Source organism: Pagrus pagrus (genome assembly GCF_965226575.1).
Source record: "Pagrus pagrus genome assembly, chromosome: 4".
Classification (NCBI taxonomy): domain Eukaryota; kingdom Metazoa; phylum Chordata; class Actinopteri; order Spariformes; family Sparidae; genus Pagrus; species Pagrus pagrus.
Window position 1 is genome coordinate 19,003,424 of NC_140188.1, and position 20,964 is coordinate 19,024,387.

Sequence of the window (20,964 nt, forward strand, 5' to 3'; positions counted from 1 at the left end):
TAGGGATGAAGTGTGTGCGTATATGCGTGAGTATATGAAAGTACGTGAGTAGAGAGTAAACTGGCTCTTTGGCGCGGGCCTTGAGGGAGGCAGTGAGTGCGAGGGTGGGCGGTTGTGTGCGCGAGTGTGTGTGTGTCAGGAAGAGATTGAGTGTTTTAATTAAGGCGCAGACAGATGCTGTAGAGAGGAGTAAAAACAGCCAGAAGGGACTCAAGACAGCAGGATACATCCCCCTGTCACACATGCACACGCACACACACACACACACACACACACACACACACACACACACACACACACGCACGCACGCACACAAACACAAACTCACACACCTCCTGTTGCTCTTACATGGTAAATGAGCCCCCTTCTTAGTGAATGTGTATAACCTGCCATAAATCAACACACTCATACATCAAACTACCTGTGCGTTCCACCGTGTGTGTTCTCCGTCCAGTTGTGATATGAGCTGCTGGGCCGCAGTGATCGTGTCCTGAGCTTTTGTTACCTCAGCCTCCAACTTAGCTGCCTCTGTCGTATGACACTGAAACCTGGGAAACAGTAAGCAAATGGTGAATTTACATATGATAGATCAAATATATTGCCAGTAAATCATCATTTCCTCAGAGGAGAGGAGAGGAGAGGAGAGGAGAGGATTAGGAACAGATAAATGATAGGACTGATGGTTGGAGAGGGCAACGGTTGAAGATCAAACTTGCATCGTGAAGTTCATGTTTGTTGAACTGTGACCTGATAAGTACTGGGACTGGCCAATATACAGCCAATTTAAAATAGGGTGGAAAAGACCTGCCCTTCAGGCATTATTGATTGTTTGTATCCTTGTTTATGTATCTACATGCTGAGAAGGAGGGATGCTGCATGGCTGGCAGCGAACAAAAGGGAAGGCAGCTACAAAGGAGTAAATAATTTCTTTCTTGTGGAATGCTACGGTTGCCCTGTTAGCCGAATTAGCATCAGAAGATTATTAAAAGCTGCATTATTTCCAGTCATACCGGCTTTTCACCATGGCCTCACCATGAAAGTAAGTTTTGCTTTGCCAGTTCTGGCCCCGCCATAAGGTTTATAATGTTTCTGTTGACCAACGTGAAGTCAGGACTGTATACAGTACAGTAGAAACAGAAGGAAGAAAGGAAGAATGGAAGAACTGATGGATAGTTGGAAGGACGCATACTTCTCTTTCAACTCGTTGACTTTGGCTCCAACAGAGTTGAGCTGGTCCTCCAGTTTATTCTTCCTGCTCTCAGTTTTCCTCAGGTTTCTGGACACAGAAACACAAAATTAAAGAAAATTATTTCGCTGTATGTTAATTATGAAGAGGTTGTCTATGTGCATCATTTAATGTATGTGTACTTTATGTGCGTAAGAGATTAATAAGAGGTTAAGCTCAAGGCCACAAGCTCATAGAATCAAAGTTGCAAGTATGAGATCTTTTGTTTATGCATATAGCTTATGACCAGTTGCGTGGTTGTGTTGAAGAAATCAAGTATATTTGCGCTTGTGTGTTCCTACTCCATTAGCCCGGCCTGCTCTCTCTCCAGTGGCTCTATCCTCTCTCGGACGTGGGAGTATTGTACGTTGGCTTTGACCCAGGCAGCCAGTGGAGCAGCTGCTGCACTTGCACGCTTTGCATTCTGACCGTAAGAACAAAAGCATCACAAGTCAAAAACAACTCCATTAGTAAGCCATGACAACATTTTCAGCCAACAAAAGAAAAATCAACAAAGGGTTAATAACCCCCACCAGCCATACATCTACTTCATATTCTGCTATAGTGACCGGCTGACCTTGGGATCGAAGGAGGCCTTGTTCCTGTTGAGCAGCTCTTCCACACTCTGTCGAATCTCAGGGGTGATGTTCCTGGCCTCAAATGTAGCGATGTCCTCCCTCACACCACGCTTAGCCAGAAAGCTACAGGGAAAAAGAGGGGAAAAAAAAAAAAAAAAGGAGGAAAGATAGGATTGGACATGAGTAGGAAACAGATAAAGCACTGAAAAAAGAAACACACTTCCATTTTACAGCAATAAAGCAAAGTAAAGCAGAGATAATGGGACATTAGAGAGAGAGGGAATAGAATTCATTTTTATCCAGAAAATGAGCAAGTTAATGTTAATTCAAGCCTAAAATTATGAGACTTAGATTTTCTTCATCTCTAATTAAGCGCAAACCGTTGCAACGTAGTCTCTATGTTACTCATATTTAGCAGATCCATCTCTTCCACCCCCCTCTCTCTGTCAGACACACACTCACACGCTTTGTTACTTGTGCAGTGTTCAGAGTGGAGATGGCTCACCCGATCAACATGAGTCATTAGCGGGGCAGAATGTTTTTTGTCTTTTTTTTTTTGTCTGTCTGATCGCCTCGAAAGGTGCCCACGGTCAGATGAGTGATTCGTAGTAAAAGCTAATTTAAATCAACACTGAAACATAAGGGAACTGCATAGACACAATCATGCAGCGTATATACATAAGTAGAGACACTGATGTGTATTTTGATGTGTATATTTGACATATTTTTATCATTTAAAATATGTTCAATATACCACAATTTTTGTCTTGATACAAGGTTTAATTGCTTTTCGGCAATGTGATGTATACAATAACAAGTGGGAGGAAAATATCACTATTTGAATGAGATGACAAATTAAACTATTCTGAATTCAAACTTGAACAGAAGTTGAAGGTTTGGCTGATTTTCCAAAAAATGTTCCTTTAAAAATCTCTTACATGTAGTGCTAAAGTTCTCACATGTCCTCATGTTAACTGAAGTACTAAGATCTCTCCTCTAAATCCTTTCCTCTATCCCCATCCATCCCTTAACACCCCATCACCTCCTCACACTTCTTTGTGGTAACCCAAATGGTGCTGATAATCCTCATCAGTTTAATTACTCCCACTGAGGTAACTTTCTCCTCATCTATCCGCCTGTTTGTCCTTTTACCCATTCTTCCCATGTCTTCCCCCTCTCACCTCTTCATGCTGACCCAGGAGGTGTCGAAGATGCCCATCAGTCTCAGTACACCCTCCAGGATGTCTCTGATGACATCAGGGGGCATGCGGAGGGATCGGATCTCAGACAGAGCTTCGGGCTTGATGTTTCCAACTGCACGCTTTGCTTCATCTACCAAAGGCTAGAGGGCAGCAATGATAAGAAGAGAGAGGGGTACAGAGGTAAAGAAGGTTTAAGTACAGCTGATATGGCAAGTATGAAAAAGGTAGAGGCCAGTTCTATGTATGTATGTATGTATGTATGTATGTGTATTTCTAGTAGGTGACTGGTCTCACATGTCAAACAGACAAATTACCTGGACTTCCTTCAGCTCATCATCTATTTTGGCCTTTCTCTCTTCAATCTTGGAGACTTCTTGAGCCATCTTTCCTTTAATCTTCTCCATTTCTGTCTTCTGGTCACTGGCATTCTGGATATCCAAAAAGATCAAATGATGTTCATTGTGGTCGACTGAAAATACAGTCTTAAAATGTTTTAAATTCTGAAACAGAACAATATTACAAACAGTATACTCCCTTTAAACTTGCTATTTTCCAAGAACACTTGACCCACGACCTGGAAATATTACAACTTAAACGCCTCTCAACAGCCTTTTAAAATGTAAATGAGTTCCCCTTTTTCAGTACTTCAGTTCTGAAATGACAAACAGCCCTAGTCCTTGTCTAAGTAAAGATGAAAGATTTCTTTTAGCAACAGTCAGAGTAGACACGATCACTGAAGATGAAAAGAGAGAGAGAGGACGAACATTTGGCAGCAGCGTTTTCTGAAACTTTTTGTCTCTCACTTCTACATCACTAGAATCTTATCACATCTCATCCTCATTCAAAGTCTCCACCATCTCTCCAATTCTCCCTTGACCCCTTCCTATACACCACATAGTTACTCAGTTATCCCCTCTCCAAATCTTATTTTCCATCCTCCTCCAATACATCTTACTCTGAAGGTTTGCGCCTCTAAGCCTCTATCACCTAGTTTGTTTCAACTCTTCATCACTTTGTCCGACTCCTTTTTTCCCTCCCTGCTGTGTCCATCTCCACAGGAGAAAAGGCTGCTACAGCCCAAAGGGACGGCTCTAGTCATTAATTATCACTCTGCAAACTGACTCCGGCAAACTGACAGTTTTTCCTCCTTGTTTCTTTTGTTTCTTCTCCCTCATTCTTTCCCTCCATCTCACCCACAGCAAGAAAGACAGAGGGATATCATAACTAATGAACAGGGTTCAGCATCCTCCACACATCCATCCATCCATCCATCCTGAAGACAGAGCCAGCAGGAGGGAATGGAACATGGATATGAAGACAAACACTGGATGAGAAGTCACAGAACAAATAAATGCTGATACCCACACAAACTAAATAAATAGTTTCCTCACAGTAGGAGAGACACAGCCATGGGAAATATAGAAAAGGCTGCTCGTATAATACGACGCAGATGAGGAGAGGAGGAGTACAGACATAAACTGGAAGAGAAGAGAAGAGAAGAGAAGAGAAGAGAAGAGAAGAGAAGAGAAGAGAAGAGAAGAGAAGAGAAGAGAAGAGGGCCAGCAGGGATGAGGGCCGCAGCGAGAGTTGAGAGGAGGACAGATGCAACTTGGAGGAGACATGAAACCCTGCAGGACCTCTGTCCTGCCTGCCACTGAGTGGCAAAGTTACAAACACTGACATACACACGGTCACAAGCATACACATGCACACAGACTCACACACACACCTGCATGGAGGTGGTGATTTCCTGCAGGGCAGAATCTGCCTCCTGTTGTTTAGTCTTCAGCAGTGCACTCTGCTCTGCAGCCCGCCTCTTCAGCTCATCGACCAATGCCTTGGCTTCGTTCAGCTTCGACACTCCTGCCTGCAGAAACAATAGCAGCTTTAACAGTGTCCTTAATTCTAAAGGCATGCTACAGAGTATGACTGTTTTCTTTTACTTACCTCATACATACAATATCTGTGCTTCACACCATAAGTTATTCATAAATGATTTGGTAAACAGCATACTTCCACATTCTGAGGTACACAAAAACTCATCAAACATTTATTTAAAAAACCTGGCTAAAAGCTCCAGATTGCATCACTGCTGGTATTTTACCTGCAGATGCTGTTGTCTCGTCGTGAGCTGGCTCTTCTTCCGGCTATATAATGCGGTGTAAACATGCAGAAAGGCCATGTACTGGCTGGGTGTCGCACCGTGCTCTCTACATGACTCATGGACCATCAGGAACAAGCGGCACAGGTCTCCCTGAGCAGACCCTGCTGGGAGCAGAGGATGATGAGGCTTGTGAGCACAAATTGGTTTAATTTTAGGAGGTCAAGTTCGTAACACAAAACAGAGACAAACACAGTACTAAGATTAAAGTTGTGGTAACTGTGAAACACATTACATCCACAGAAGAGCAGCACGTTAGAATAAGGGAAATGACAGAGATATACTACCAAAATAACATCACCATCAGTATAAATAACACAGTCATACAGTGGTATCAAAGTAGCTAATTTTCTAAATAATAATAGACTTTTTTGCTGTATATAAAGTGCTCCTACCTAAGCTTTTCACGTTTGTGGCCTTTTCTCTTTCACTCTCCTCTCCTCCTTCTGTCTTTGCCAGCAGCAGCTCAGGAATCTGAAAAGGTTTAGAGTTTTACAGACACACACCAGATGTGAAATTACATAGAAAGCACTGATGCATGCATAAGAATTTTTGTGTCACTTTTTGTACTTTAAATCTCAGGCACCGCAGGTAAGCAAATTTACTTCTTAAGCCCTGCACCGATCGGGTCAATATTGGATCTGAAGCCACTGGATACTGGTAAAGCATACAGATATCTTTGTGGCGCCAGGCATATTTAAATCTCAACACTCAATACTTTTAGCTGGATTTATTGATATTAAACTTTATAAACTTTAACTTCAACAACTGCTGATTTAATATCTGTTTTTGATCTGTATTTGTTGTCCTTCTCCTTCTCCACTAACCTTCTTCATGCTGCTTTCAGACCATCCCTCCATCCACTGAACAGAACACTTGCGGTAGAAAGCCGGATTGCTCTCACAGTTGATGGTGAAGTTAGAGTTGGAGCAGTCCATGATCAAAACAATGTGAAGGTTCTGCTGGATTCCTAAGTGGGTGTGAGACACAAAGAGCAGCAGGATAGTTGGGGAATGAAAACATTGGAGGAGTTAATCACAAAAAGTTGTTTGAGACACAGCAAATGAGAGACAGGCACTACTTTTTCTGTCACTGATATTGTCCCTTTTAGCTTGTGCCTCCCTGACAGAGTTTGATAGTGAAGGTGAGCAGGGAGCTCTTTAGCGGGTTTACTTTGACAATAATAGAGCTATTGATTTGATTCTCCAGCAGCAACCTCAACCTCACAGACACTGCACCACTTCTACAGTACACACACCACTGCACAGCAGGGAGGCAGCGGAGCAGTGACAGATACAATAACAGAGGAGAATAGATAGAACAATCAGTAGAAAGAAATGAAACATGTAGTAGACTTGTACAGTGAGAAAGAAGATCAGAGTACCACAAAGATGGGAACAGAACAAAATAATGAATGACACACAGAAAGACAGAGGGACTGTGATGTCGATAAATATAGAGAACTGACTGAAGGAGAAGTAGTTGTAGAGTGGTCCGGGGAATCCATCCTGGGAAGCAGTGTCTTTGAGGGAGGTGAGGAGAGGCTCCAGTTCTTCTGGGGTGTATAGACCTGGGACTTCACCTGAAACATAACATACACACAGACACACACAAAGAAATGATCAGTGTTTCCTTACACATCAGCATCTCTCAATTACAAGATAGTAGTGCCAGAATAAATTATAATTGCAACCTTTGTTTGGTGTACAGTCTAGGTTTTGCTAAAATAAGTGCATGGTTCATGTTCAAATGCAGATCGTGTTTATGAAGACAGAGGACTGGAAGTGTTGCTGGGTATCCTATTATGTATTTAATGCTCAGACATGAGAGTGGTGTCCTCTCATCTAACCCTCCACAAGAAATGGAACAAGCATATTTCCCAAAATTCCAAACTTTTCCTTTATTACTATCATTAATCTCACCCACATTCTAACCTTAACCTGAAAAAGACGTTAAACGTCAAACTTGAGGTCAAAACAGTCAAATCTGTTCTTGTAAAAATGATAAGAGGGGAAAACGAACACACAAACAAAATGCATACCTGATGAGAGCAGGCTGTTGACCATCTCTAAGAAAGCTGGGTGAACAAACTGATAGTCTTCCAACAGTAGAACCACCTGTTGGCCCTCCAGACCTGCTAGCTGCATCACCTACATAAACAGTATACACATATTATATATTACATGTTTGACACAAATGCATCACAAACATACACATACATTTGATATCAACACAGCGCACTACATGTATATGGAAACCGAAGTTCCTTTCGAAAACTATCTGTGTATTTATTGCTTAAATTGCTTGTACAAGTGCCATTCGACTATCAATTTGGCAATTTCTATCTGCAAAAAGAAAAAAAAACCCACATGAGATGGATTTTAAAAATTTTCCAATATAATACAATTATCTCTAAGTGCATTCTGCAAAGAGTGGTTTTTTGGCACAATGTCTACCAATAAAAAAAAGAATCCACTCTTACCGTCTTGAGATCATTGCTGAAATGCTTTAGAGTATAGCCACGGGAGATTTTGGGCGTGAACAATGTGTATCCGTGCATGTGCGACACCAGGCACGTGGCCGTGTGCCGACCCACTCCGCTCCGGCCCGCCAGGAGCAGAGAGCCACCGGGTCTGCTCAGGACCCGATCCACCCTGGACACAAAGTCGCACACTTCCCAGAACAGGAGGAGATCCAGCTCCCTGTTATCACGGCTGTACAGAACTACTCCCTTGAGGAAGGAGAGGGAGCGACACAAACAGTTGTGTTTCTTTTGTAAATATATTCAAGTTTTATCAGCAAAAACATTGAAAGCAATCGTTCTCATTATACAGCATAACCTTTTTCATTATTATAATAACGAATAATATAATATTATGTTATTATTACAAAGAGATTGTATAAATGATGCAGCAGCATGTAAGCAGCATTTCAATGTAGTAGCTATAAGCAGCAAAAAAGCTTAATTGTACTTTACTTTACTACTGTACTGTCTGTAAATACATATGTATGTGTGCATATTAAATCCAATAAGCCTGACCACACAAACAACACGCCAGACAACAGCTCCTCACTGTGTACCTTCTGTATAACTTGTTTTAGGTCAGCCGAATGCAAACGTCCCAGTTGTTTACCATGAGGAGGCAGAGATTGGCCTGGAGCCATTACAGCCCCTTCAGATGCTCCCCATGTCACATAGAAACCATCTGCATGCCAGGGAAATATTACAGACTGTTAGTAACACATCGAAATATGATCACATTAAATGCCATACAGTAGAAGTGAGACAAAATACACATAAAATTAACAAACAGAATTCAAATATATGTGAAAATGAGATCAAATGTTTGTCTGGATGATCAATCGCTGTATTTTGTCTAACATCCCAGATGTTGTATAAAAGCAGGCAAGATCTTTGTTTTGCAGGCAGACTGCACTTTTCTCACAGCTTAGATATGAATGCAAACTGCTTGTATTTATATTCAGCAGTCTAGGCGATGCTAATAGGAGGTTAGAGGAGAATAGTGTGCAGATGACGGGGGTGTTCAAGAAAAAAGCTGTCACACTTGCAAGGTTCTGCCCTGTATCTGCAATCATTGCCAGGCGCCACATTCAGGGATAATGCAGTTTGTTGTCTCCTAGTCACTGAGAACTGGTGTTATACGTATGTACGTTCATCCAATTATTTTTTAATTTAAACTGTTGGGTTTCACGGTAGCTGGAAGCGAACTCTGGATGTGTTGATGTGATGAAAAGAATGTATCCTTTACACCGCTGTCTCTCTGATGTCTTTAGTCTGACTGCCAGCACTGTAAGCCTTTGTTTGGCAGTTTCAAGGGCCTTGATTATAGATATGTCATCGTGCTTATTCAGCAGCCAAAACCTGTTCTTGATAATTACACCTCTCTGAGTTGAGCCAGCATTCTTTGCATGTTTTCTTTGTACTGGCTTCCAATATTAGTTTGCATGAAGAAAACCGTCTTTGACCTGCTCTTGCCTGCATTTGCCAAGTATTTCCAGTGCTGCTGTGCAGACCATTACAAGGCAGGGTACATATTAGTATTATGACTACAGTGTGTACATTTACATTTAAGGGGGGGGCGGGATCTTTATTTATCTTTAACTCTCAATCCTCTCGGGTTCCTAAGGGGACCTCCTGTTAGGTGTGGACAACACCAATCTGGTATGATTCTTGATCCTTGTAACACTTTGTTCTCGTTTATCTCACACTAGGAGTTGGCAGGCAAGTTCAACATTGGAGTTCTGCCAGCTCCAGCCAGGATTTAAAAACTAGTTGCCAACATCTGACCCCTGCTATAACCAAGCAATTCAAATGTTAACACCAGTGGGTGACCCTATGTTCTTGATCAGCGAATGAGAAACATTCACTCCGAGTTCTGTTTACATTTAGTTTTAAGTGGTTTGGAGCAGTCAGATTTTGTCATGCTGGTGTTAAATAAGCAAACACACCATTAGCTGGGAAAGTGCCATAAATGCAGAGCTTTCAAACAACAGAGCCAATCAACAATGTCAATCTGTAATGGAATTTCTTCTGCTTTGATGTTGAATCTATCTGAGCCTGCAAACAATTGTTTCGTATGTGTACGTCTGATTTGAATGAAGGTCCGTGTGAGCGAAAAGAGCTGTTTCATACCAGTCATGTTGTCTAGAGCGTCAGAGCCCCAGTCTCCCCGTATGATGGAGGAGAGGATGTTATCAAAGGTGTGAAGGTCCTTGGAGGAAACGAGCCGGTCTCTGAACAGCCTCCTGGCCTCGTATGCTACCACCTCCAAAACACTGTCTGTCACATTAGATTGAGCTAAATAGGAATAAAGGAGACACAGACACATATCTGGATTAATACCCAGCAGGATATCCCGAGGCATGCTCATGCTTGCATTTACACACAAGGTAAGATTTGGTGATTTTTTTTCTGATCGGACAACATTCAGCATGGTGACTAAAATACAGAAGTGATCAGAAACTACAATTCAGTGACTCATCTCCAAAAGGTCATTTTTCTACTTCTCACTTACTCAATAACTCGCACAATGAGCATTTTGTAGTCTGTCCATAACTGTCATGGTTGTTTAAGTTTCGAAAAGTGCACACACAGACACTAGCACAGTTGTCACACTATGACTCAGGCCTCAACATGAGTCAACAGCCTGTTTTTGGTGGGATCAGGCATGACAAAAGCACCTCCCAGGGTGAGCATAAATTTACTAAATTCCCCCAAGAATCAGCAGAGTGCTGCTGGCTAAAACGAGAGTCTCATAGGCCGCCGGCTTTAACAGTGTCTGTCACATTATATCGAAAGAGCTGAAGAGGACAGTCAGACTGAGACACAGTTTACACTCCGGGGCTTTTCCTGGCATATTAAATTTTAAAGACCACAAAGGAAAAGAAAACACTTAAAGTGCCAAGTTGTCATGCTAAACATTGTCTATGCCTATGGCTTTCAGATGATTTCCCTGCCCTATACCCACACCAGTGGTAATTCTACCACCACAGCCAATAAATCCTTTAGCATATCTGCCAATACTGATATATCTGCAGTAAACTTGGCTGATGATATCAGTTAGTCCCATTTATTGGTCATGATGTTAAATCTTTTGCTTCAGATATACTGTTGTGTAAGAGCAACACAACAAAAACTGAAGATCTAAGTCCACTATACATGACCTCATTCTCATTTACCTGAGGAAACTTACACAGTCTTGTTGTTAGTTAATGTCTCTCTACTAAATCCCCAATCAATTTAAAAGATATTTTACTTAAACACAGAAATTAAACCTGGAAAATGTTCTGGTCACTTAGGGGCAGTAGAAACAAGATGTGAACACAACACTGACATTGATATTGTGAACTTGTTAACAAACTTGTTGCTTATTTACAACAGTGCCATTTTAATACATTCTGGGGTCGTATTTCTTTCAATTTCACTCTCTATTAACTCTGGTGTTGGTTTCTACCAACTCCTGAGGGAAATGTCTGACTCTTTGGCTGCTAAATGCTCAACTATGTTCACAGGCTAGTTGCTAACTGTCTGCCTAGCTGTTTCATGCTGGAAGGGTAGTGTACTGAGAGTCTCTAGTGCTTTTTCTTTGAAAATAGCTGCCTGGTATGGATGGTGTTAAATGTGAGTAAACAATGAGCTGGAACTTCTGTTAAGTCAAGCAGTGCTACAATGACTCTGCGGTTTCATCGGTTCAAATGACCCCTTTTACATTGTCATTTTATACAAAATTATTTTAAAATATCAGTTGTAGTCACTTTAAATGTCAAACACTAAAGTTATGATATGCTAATATATTTATTGTGATCACATGCCAATTAAAACTCACCACAAACATCAACACAGCACAGAATAAAGATGAAGGGGGGTTTTACATACCAAAAAGAAGGTAAGCAGCAATAGAAGGGAAAGAGGGAGGAAGAAGTAAGAGTAAGTTAAAAAATGATGAGCACAGGAAAAGAGAAGTTTGTCCGCTGACGTGTTTAATTAAAATAAATGATTGGACTCACTATCACAGCAGGAACACATTGCAGAAGGAGAGAAAGAGTGACAGAGGGAGAGATGAAAGGACAGCAAAGGGAGAGGATGATAAAAGAGGGAGAGACAGACGAGTGACAGAGAGGAAGTGAGGAAAGAGGGGAGAGAGGAGGGAGGGAGGGAGGGAGGGAGGAAGAGATGGAATGAAGAAAAAGGTGAGAGTTGGAGACAGTAGCTCTGAGCTAAAGGAATACTGACAAGAAACTAAGCCATCTGGTGCTGTCTTTTTGATTCAGGCATCAAAACTGAAAGTTATTAATGCTTTATGTTCCTCACTGGCAGCAAAATTATTCTAAGTGAGGACTCCCAGGAATTAGTAGAAAAGCAATGGGCCATTAAATCCGACTTTCTGTTTTTCTGAAAATGTGGGTCAAAAAAATCCCTTTACGGGCCATGGGTCTGATTCTTGAGGGTTCCCACTTTAAAAAAAAATAAGAAATGCTATTCTGGACCTCAGCGGAGCCTGAAGTACTAACTCACTCCAAAACTTAGAGATCTTATTCCTTCCTAGAAAAAGTGCTCAAACAGACACATATTAATATGTGTGCATCCACGCATGTGAGTTTGGTTACCTGCAGTAAGGTCATATCGCAGCAGGCTGAGGACCCATTCTGTGAGGATACAGGGGGTAAAGAGGTAGTGACTGTGGTCATCCACTGTAAACTTAGCTTTCACCTGAGAGTAAAGATACACAGGGAGAGAGGTGACACGTACATACATAGGAGAAAAATAAATTGGCAACTGACAATATGCTTAATTATGGTCGAAATTACAGTAGTTCACCAAAATAAGTGCCTTTATATTTTTGCTCGATCAGCATACTGTACAAGGCATTAATCATGATACAGACATTTAAACTCCAAAGCCGTATGGGGCTTCATTGACTGACAGCTTGTTCCTGTACAATAAAACAACTCTCCTGCAGAACTCCACTCTGGCTTTTCAAAATACATCACATTGCTTGACTTCTCTTAAAAATCTTTGTAATTCAGTGGCACATTGAAGTTTTGTTTAAGTACTGCAATACACCAACAGCTAAGGAGTGTTTACCCTGTCACCAAACCTTTGCATACAGTATAAGTTTAGGTGAAAAGACATCCCTGAGAGACAACAAGTGTATCCAATTATTACCTTAAAGTGTCACACAATTCAGTGTGACATTCGTGGCATTAGTTAAGTGTGATACACAGTAAGATGCTGAAAACAAATTCCATGAGGTAAATTAAGGAGACGCATATGCTAATGGGATTGATTTCCATCAACTGTAAATGTAAAACGTTTATCTTGACATTTTCACCACCTACACAGAATCACAACATCTAATGTCATTCTGCACTACTGTGTCATGCCATACATAATCTCTTACAAACTCTAGACTTGCAATAGTTATCTAAAAATCCGATGTGCTCTCCAAAACAATGCTCGGCACTCAACCAAAAGAGGTTGTTTTTAAAGCATACAAGAGCCGGGGTGATGTTATTGTGGTGCAAATGGATGTAGTAATTTGTTCCTGATCTCATTCATCAGTCAGTGCTCAGCCTGTGTGTGCTTTCTCCTGCTGGGGGGACATCAATGAATTCAATGTGGAATCACCCAAATCAGTCTCCAATGACTTGGTCATGTTTTCAATATCTCAGGCAAGACTTTGTTGCTAAAAATACAAATGTGAACATGAATGAACACCCTGTTCAAGTCAATACCTGTTCATAGAGCTGCACAAGAGACCCAGCCAGCTGGTGTGTTTTCCCTGTGCTGGCCCAGGATGCCTGGCTGCCCAGACTATGCTGGAGAACTGGCTGCAGGTATGCTGAGTAGATAGTCTGCAGCTGCTCCCTGTCTGGATAGCTAAAGGCAGAGGCAAAGAGGCAGAGAAACAGATGGAGACAGGGAAATGAAAAGAGAAGAGAGGGTATCAGGGTCAGAGTTAGAGTTAGAGGGAGAGCGACAGCGAAGCACAGAAACAGAGCGAGGTGAGGGGCGATGTTGGGGAAACAAATTTAAAGGGCATGTATGCAGATACATAAAGTAATGTGCACCATACTTACTCGATAGTGCAGATGCGAACTACAGATGAGAAGCGGGAGGTGAGTGAATGGCTCCCAACAGCACCCCCTGTTGACATGGAGGCCACTACCTGGATATTCTCAAGACTCACCCACTCCAGATTTTCATCATAGAATCCCTTATATGTCAAAGCCTGGAGGAAAGGCATGGTGAGATGGGAGAGAGAGTTAAGGAGGTGGAAGATACAGGAGAGTTGAGAGAAAGTAAGGCATTTATTAAAGGGTAAGAGAGACTTGAAGTGCTTTTAAATTTTACATGGAACTAGTGTCATAAGGATTGAAAACAATACTTTATATAACCACATCATCTATTCACTAATTTGTCTACATTTATCCGTCTTTATGAATCCTCGCTACCTGTTGCAGGAAGGCAGTGAGGTTGCTGGTCCCCCATTTGTCAGGTTTGGGTAGGTTGATGTCTTTCAGGTAAAGCACCAGGTTCTCACAGTCTTTGGGCCTGAAGACTCGGCCAGTGTTCGAACTGAGCAACAGGCAGGTCTGACCAAGCTTCTGCAGGACATGACGAGATGAGGTCTGGGCACTGCAATGAACCACGGCAACTTGGGTGGAGCGGAGCCGACAGAAGGCATAGCGCAGGAGCATGCTAAAAACAATACATGGAAAAAAAGGTCAAGAAACACACATACACTTAAATGCTGCGACTCTTGTATGTCCCGTGTATGTTTAGGATACTGCTGGGACTGCAGGAAAGTAGAAATGTGTGTTAGCGCTGTATTTAGGGGGGCCACTTGGGATCTACAGAACAATGTTTGTCAGAACAGACCCAAAGGCAAAGAGAGACATTTTGAGAGGGCGCAAAACACAGAGAGAAAATAATTGGAAAGTAAATGATGTGCATGCATGTGCATGTATGCTGCTTCCAGTCTATGTGTGTGTAAATTAATTGGAAATCAGAAAGAATAAGCTGACAAACCGGCTGCCTCACTGACACATTGACCTTTCAGGCAAAGAGAGGCAAGACAAGAGGACGAGAAAGGGAGACATTGAGTGAGACTCAACTGGAGTGTAAAAGGCAAACTGAGTGACCCTTGTTCTTCAACCCCCTGAGGAGGGAAGCAATTACTTTAGAGGCAACGACTCTCTGTGTACACATACACAAGCCAGAGCACATACACCACACACACACACAGACCTCATCCTTATTCTGACTCTTCAGTGCTTTTACACAAAAGGTCAAGTCTTGAATAAACAAGCTTTGATAGCAGTGTTGATTGTCTGCTTGTGTCATCTTGAGTGTCCGCATTTGACTGCTTCTGCTTCACAATCCATAACGCACATTCTTCCAACGTGACCCTCAGTAACCCTTTTTCTACATGTAGTCTGCATGGAACAGTGCCTATTTTAAGGGTAATGCCATCAATTTTACACATCATAATCTGTTAAAAGGTCTTGGGGAGTACTACTGCATGTGTGAAAAAACTCATATAAGGCCTTTTGCAGCTCCAAAGGAAGCTGCATGTAATCTGTTAAACTGCCTCCAGTGATGTAAGTCGGTGGCTAAGTTGCCTTGTGGGTAATGTAGGCACCAGGTCTTCAAAAGGAGGAAGAATGCACAGGATAAAAAAGGTGATATCTCTGGTTCTGCTGAATCGATTTTGATCTGTTTTTAAACTGTCCACAGGTGTTATAGGAGTGCAATGCTAAACCAGTCGACTGCTCTTCAAAATCTGGCGCCTACATTACCCACAACGGAATGGTTTTCTAAATGTATTTTTTTGTTTGGATCCAAACTTTGTGTTTGCATGCAATTTGTGAATGTGTGTGTATATACAGTGTCTCCATATACATAATTTTGTAAGCATGTGTGCAAATCCCATGATTATGCAAATGCTCTGTGTGTACATACATATCCATGTGTGTCTAATTACCCCTTTCCACAGCCCTCTGGCCCTACCACCATGAAGGGCTGCCTGTGTTGAGCTGTGAGCCATGGGGAGAAGCAGTGCAGGCCTCTCTGCATGTCAGGAGTCTCAATGACAGGTAGCGTGTGTGTATGAGACAGCTGTTCCAGCGTGAGACCCTCTGGACGCTGGAATGTATAGGCTGCTAGATGGCCGCTGTCAGAGTCATAGTAGGTATCTAGTGGTTTTTTTGAGTCTGGTGGGCTTTCCCTGGCCCAGCTCAGCAGCTATAGAAAAACAAAGAAATAAGAGCACAGATCAGATTAAAACCAGGTCTGATATCTTTCTCAATGGTGGCAATACAGTAAGTACATATCCTGTACTAAGTACTTAAATAATGACTCATCCTCCAGTTTTTAATGCTTGAATACAATTTTAATTCTGAAGCTAAACTATTCTAACAGTCCCCCTCTGAACATATAAAAAACACAGGGGTCCTCACCTCTTTGGCAAACTCCTGTCGTGTTTTGAGGCTGAGGTTTCCTCCCAAACCTCTGAGAAGACCAACGATGAATTGACCTCTCTCTGTAACAGCACTGAGGTGTGACAGACCGTTGAACACTGTACCCACCAGACTAGTCTCCACCACAAAGTCATTCTGATCAAAGGAGAGAAAAGAAGTAAAGTTTGAATAAAAAATCTTTTTGAGTTTGGAATAAATGGGGTGGAAACGGGGGAAACCAAGTATCTAAGTATCTAACTTGGATCTATCCACAGGGCCTGCTGTTTTTTCAAGTGATTTTTGTTAATTTATCAGACTCAGAGATTCAGATTATAATGAACACTGGTTAGTACATGTGGAGGTCATTTATCCACAAATTCTTATATTGTTGTCATGTGCATGCAAAATGAGATCAGCACTGAGCGTGTGTGTGTGTGTGTGTGTGTGTGTGTGTGTGTGTGTGCGCGTGTTCAAAATTCAACACAATGAAGACAGTTGGGTTTTTTTTAGCCACTTTGTTGAGACAGGAGAGGACAAAGGGTACCTGTTTGATGACCCAGTCCAAGGCTCGCTGGAAGTAGTCTCCCAGCCAGTTTTCTAGATTACTACGACACTCCTCTGGCTGACCCCTCAACCACGACTTCAACAAGGCACCCACATCAATGTCCTCATCGCTAACGATACATACAAGTGGGGAAAAAGGGGAAGGGGGAGTGAGTCAAGCTAGTTGGCAAAGGTTAGACTTGAAAACAAACACTTAAAAGACTGTCTGCATGGGCTGACTGACCTGAGAAAGATCATGCCCATGCGGGATATGGTGGCTGGTGAGGCACAGCTAAGGTCGTGAGTCTCAAACAGGAAGTTAACATTGGGTCCGAACTGGATGCGTTCTCCACTAGGCATTGTTAACAGGCGATTATCATCGAGCACAGAATTCAGACTCTCAATCCACTCTGGGTCGATGTCCCCGTCGCATACAATCCATGAGCTCACCTCTAGAAAATACAAAAATACATAATACTGTAGATACATACAGTACATCAACCACAACAGATACAGTACAGAGTCATGGAAATGTTGACTAGGCTAACTGTGTCCATTCCTTGTACAGTGCTACTGCTTCCAGACAAAGTACACTGCATTTGAGTTGGTAAACATTGCTCTATGCAAGACCTCTTACCCTGAGGCTCTCTGACCACACTCCTGGCACTATGTGTGAGGACGCCATCAGCCCATTCTCTGGTGTCCATGTCTATATGTCCCAGCAGCTGTTGTCTGGGCATGGCCTTAGGATTCATTGTGTACTGCTTCACCTACAAAAAACAGAAATAGTCAAAGACACATAAACTCTTGAGTAAATTCTTGTCATACTTTGTATGCGGAATACTATTCGAGCCCAAGCCTTACACAAAGTAATGTGAATACATGTAATTTTGAATACATTTCCACAAGTTTCACATTAGACTCGATGTTATGTACACTATAAATCGCTGAATGAAAAGCCAAGTAGGCGGCCTGTCTCTTACTCACCACTTTGCCTGTCTTGCTGAGAGCAGCCCTCAGCGTCCTCCAGAGTGTAGACTTCCCCGCTCCACTTGGCCCTACGATGACTACTCCCATGCGTTGTCTCAGCTGTTCATTCAGCTCCAATGCTTTCTTCAGCTACGCAGAGATGGAAAAACAGCTTAAGATTAATCTGACTTTTCTTCCATCTTTCAAACAAACTATCCAACTGTGTCTGTGTTGATGATAGAGACTTCTTGAGTTTCAGTATAGGATGATCCTCAACACTGGCTAAATACCAGATGTTATAATCATGACAATAACATCCTTCTATTTGGCTAATAAATAGATGTTTTCATACACACGCACCTGGCTTGGTATGAGTTCAAGTCGGGCCTCCTTGTAGACTTGCTCAAGCGCGTGCATCAGTATCTGGTCCTCCACATCGGTGAAATTTACCCCGGAGAAGACATCTCTGACCAGAGCATCAAACCGGGAGCTATCGGCGAACGTCAGCTTGGACATGGTGTTCAGTCTCAATGCCTGCACCACAAAACTGCTCTCCTGAACTGCATGTAGATGAAAGAGATGAATTTAATTTCCATTCCAATAAATAGAACAGGCATGTAAAAAAAAAAAAAACAACAACACATATTTCTGACTTTTGTTAATACAGCTTTGATTCACTGTATGGACACACTGGACAGAGCCCCAACCAGCCACCAAACACGTGATAATCTTCAGAGGGTATACAACTTTAACCATGTCAGGAAACATGAATATATAATCATCAAAAATCTAAATAATAAACAATTTTGTTGTGAGGGTTATAGAACAGTACTCCCTAATATCTAAGGCACTGACATGCATAGAAAAAAGTACAAAAAGTAAGCAGTAAAATGTGAACACTTCCACATGTCAAGGATCTTTCGAATGCTTCATTTCCATGCTCCAAATTAGATACACAAAAGGCTTTACTCAGCCATAAAGTTATCAGAGCCTGAAGCATCAACATGACTTAGGAAAGGTTGCCATAAACTTGTCAGTAACTAATCTTCTCCAACTTAATAAAATGCAGCATTGTGTTAATGTCGATGAATGCCTGTTTGCCTTCTGGCCACCACTGTGTGGTAAAAGACAAAATACTTTTTTTAAATTAATTAATTATATTAAATTAATTATTATTCAAAATACAGATTTTGTGATAAGGATACCACTTAAAACATGAAATTGTTTTATTCTGGTTAAAAAAGGTCAATATGCAGAAAGAGAAGCAAAGAAATAATACGGCTTGATGGAGAAAATCACAGAAACACAAGCTTGTGAAAATATACTTGCCCAGCGATTACTGCTTTGCTCTGGCACATGCCCCCTGTTATAAAAGTGCTAATTACCAAGGCCTGTCATGATTTAAGAGTTTGTCAATACTTTTGTTCTCTTCTCCAAAAGATGCTGGCCTTCCCTGCAGGCACAAATGTGGTGTTTTTTCACAGCAGGGAGGAACACTTGGCCAGACTACACACAGAGATAAACACAAGAAAACCTTGGGGACTCATCGGCAGACGGGAGGTGAACGTAGTGTGTGTGTGTGTGTGTGTGTGTGTGTGTGTGTGTGTGTGTGTGTGTGCGTGTGTGTGCGTGTGTGTGTGTGTGTGTGTGTGTGTGTGTGTTGGGCAGATAAAGGCCGTGCTGTGGAACAGAGGGATTTAAAAGAGAGAGAGGGATGGGTTCAAGAAGAGGTGGGGAAGAAAACGAAGAGAGAGATAGGAGGGGAAAGTATTGAAAAGCAGAGAGATGAAGGGGAGATGGGGGTGAGAAGCAGAGGGCAGCAAGTGGGAACGAGTGCGATGAGAGAGGCATCGACAGCCAGGTATCAGAGAGAGAGCTAACAAGAGGTCAGAAGGAGGGGGAAGGAGGTACTGAAGAAGTAAACAACAGAACTCCGGCAAAGTGTTTGGGAATGAGACGATGGAGAAGGACAAAAGTACAGACAAGTGGAAAGCCCAAGGGAAGGGAAGTTTCTAAAGGGAGCATTTGGGCTAAATGTCAATTGATGGCGTGTCTGTATTAGAGGATTTAGAGGGCAAGGACAACAGCAGGTGTGTACACACAAAGTGCTGGTCAATAGAGCCTTTTGGAGTTCACTCATGAATAGTGTTCAAAAAGAGAGACACAGACTACCATAACACTTGTAGTGTGACCTTGTTGCATTTCAGGATAAGCATCTACAAACCGGCCGTATTTTCACTTTTGCCTTATCCTCTAATCCTTTTCATCAGCTCAACAGCTGTCTGCCTCTCAGGTCCAAAGCCTGATATGAGTGAAACAGTTTCAGCACTTCCCAGTGGACACTTTTAGAGACACTTTGACCAAAAAGTTAGTTTTAAAGTTCTTTACTTTTTGTGTAACAACTGGAACTTTTACTTAAACCTTTGTCAATATAGTCAGTTTGACTTAAAATGTGAATCAGTGAATCTGAGTTATTGAAAAAAAAAAAACGTATATAGACTTTCAACGTTGGCTGTCTCCAGCATCTTATATTATATGACAGTAGAATAATGACTCCTCTGCTATCGTTGTACATTTACTTCTGATCTATTGAGCAGGCTGTCACGAGCCTACCACTGAGCCTTCTTGAAGTGTTTTGGAACAGGCTCGATGCTTCATGTCCTGCAGTCAGCTCTTAACATTAATTAAGTTTGGGTAAATGAATGGTCTTGCTTCTTAAAGCTGATCATTTTCTGTGATATGAGGCAGTTGACTGATCTTTGCAATAGTGGTGATATCTGAAATGGACTTAAAATGTTCTCAAACGCTCTATAAGTATTTACTTCAAATCATGGCACAAGTATTCAAATCTTCTGAAACACTAAAATAGTATAACATGACAATATCTTATGATTTAAACCATTGCTTCTTGTAAAAGGGCCGCTCTGCCCTTTGTGTCTATCTGTGTTACTTGATGGACGTACACTTCATTAATGTATTATTGTTTCCACCTATGAAGCATGAATACATTCTTACATTGAGTATTGAAGACATATCAAAGCGACCTGTAACTTTTAGTAGCCATTATCATTAGTTGTCAATACAGACATAAGAAGGGACACAAGAGAAGACTTATGCAGTGACACTTGATATAAAAACCTTGGGTTAATTGTGTAGAATGATTGCTCAAACATGTATTGATTTTGTATCCTGTTGTGTGTGTTATGCTGTCAAAAGGATTAGCTTGTTTTTAGGAGAGCTAGACCAATGAAGTTGATGTTGATGATGAGGGGGATGTTAGCTAAGAAATTAGAGTACAGATCT

At 41.7% G+C, this 20,964-nt stretch overlaps 1 protein-coding gene across 10 annotated transcripts in view; it reads right to left on the minus strand.

Moving 5' to 3' along the window:
* Positions 1-20,964, minus strand: part of dync2h1 (dynein cytoplasmic 2 heavy chain 1) — a 125,713-nt gene that overhangs the window by 80,200 nt on the left and 24,549 nt on the right. For 6 of the 10 annotated variants that reach the window (XM_084351594.1, XM_084351593.1, XM_084351589.1 and 3 more), the window contains exons 41-66: positions 18,022-18,221; positions 17,680-17,811; positions 17,330-17,462; positions 16,937-17,144; positions 16,694-16,823; positions 16,150-16,305; positions 15,675-15,934; positions 14,143-14,389; positions 13,768-13,919; positions 13,423-13,567; positions 12,295-12,397; positions 9,821-9,985; positions 8,248-8,372; positions 7,649-7,897; positions 7,208-7,316; positions 6,635-6,748; positions 5,994-6,136; positions 5,562-5,640; positions 5,110-5,273; positions 4,735-4,872; positions 3,320-3,433; positions 2,985-3,145; positions 1,803-1,926; positions 1,528-1,649; positions 1,190-1,276; positions 422-548 (exon numbers count right to left, since the gene is read on the minus strand). In XM_084351594.1, coding sequence (XP_084207720.1) covers positions 422-548; positions 1,190-1,276; positions 1,528-1,649; positions 1,803-1,926; positions 2,985-3,145; positions 3,320-3,433; positions 4,735-4,872; positions 5,110-5,273; positions 5,562-5,640; positions 5,994-6,136; positions 6,635-6,748; positions 7,208-7,316; positions 7,649-7,897; positions 8,248-8,372; positions 9,821-9,985; positions 12,295-12,397; positions 13,423-13,567; positions 13,768-13,919; positions 14,143-14,389; positions 15,675-15,934; positions 16,150-16,305; positions 16,694-16,823; positions 16,937-17,144; positions 17,330-17,462; positions 17,680-17,811; positions 18,022-18,221 — 3,887 coding nt within the window. The remainder of the gene's footprint in view (positions 1-421; positions 549-1,189; positions 1,277-1,527; positions 1,650-1,802; positions 1,927-2,984; positions 3,146-3,319; positions 3,434-4,734; positions 4,873-5,109; positions 5,274-5,561; positions 5,641-5,993; positions 6,137-6,634; positions 6,749-7,207; positions 7,317-7,648; positions 7,898-8,247; positions 8,373-9,820; positions 9,986-12,294; positions 12,398-13,422; positions 13,568-13,767; positions 13,920-14,142; positions 14,390-15,674; positions 15,935-16,149; positions 16,306-16,693; positions 16,824-16,936; positions 17,145-17,329; positions 17,463-17,679; positions 17,812-18,021; positions 18,222-20,964) is intronic. The other 4 variants (XM_084351595.1, XM_084351591.1, XM_084351590.1 and 1 more) reach the window with 2 other exon arrangements.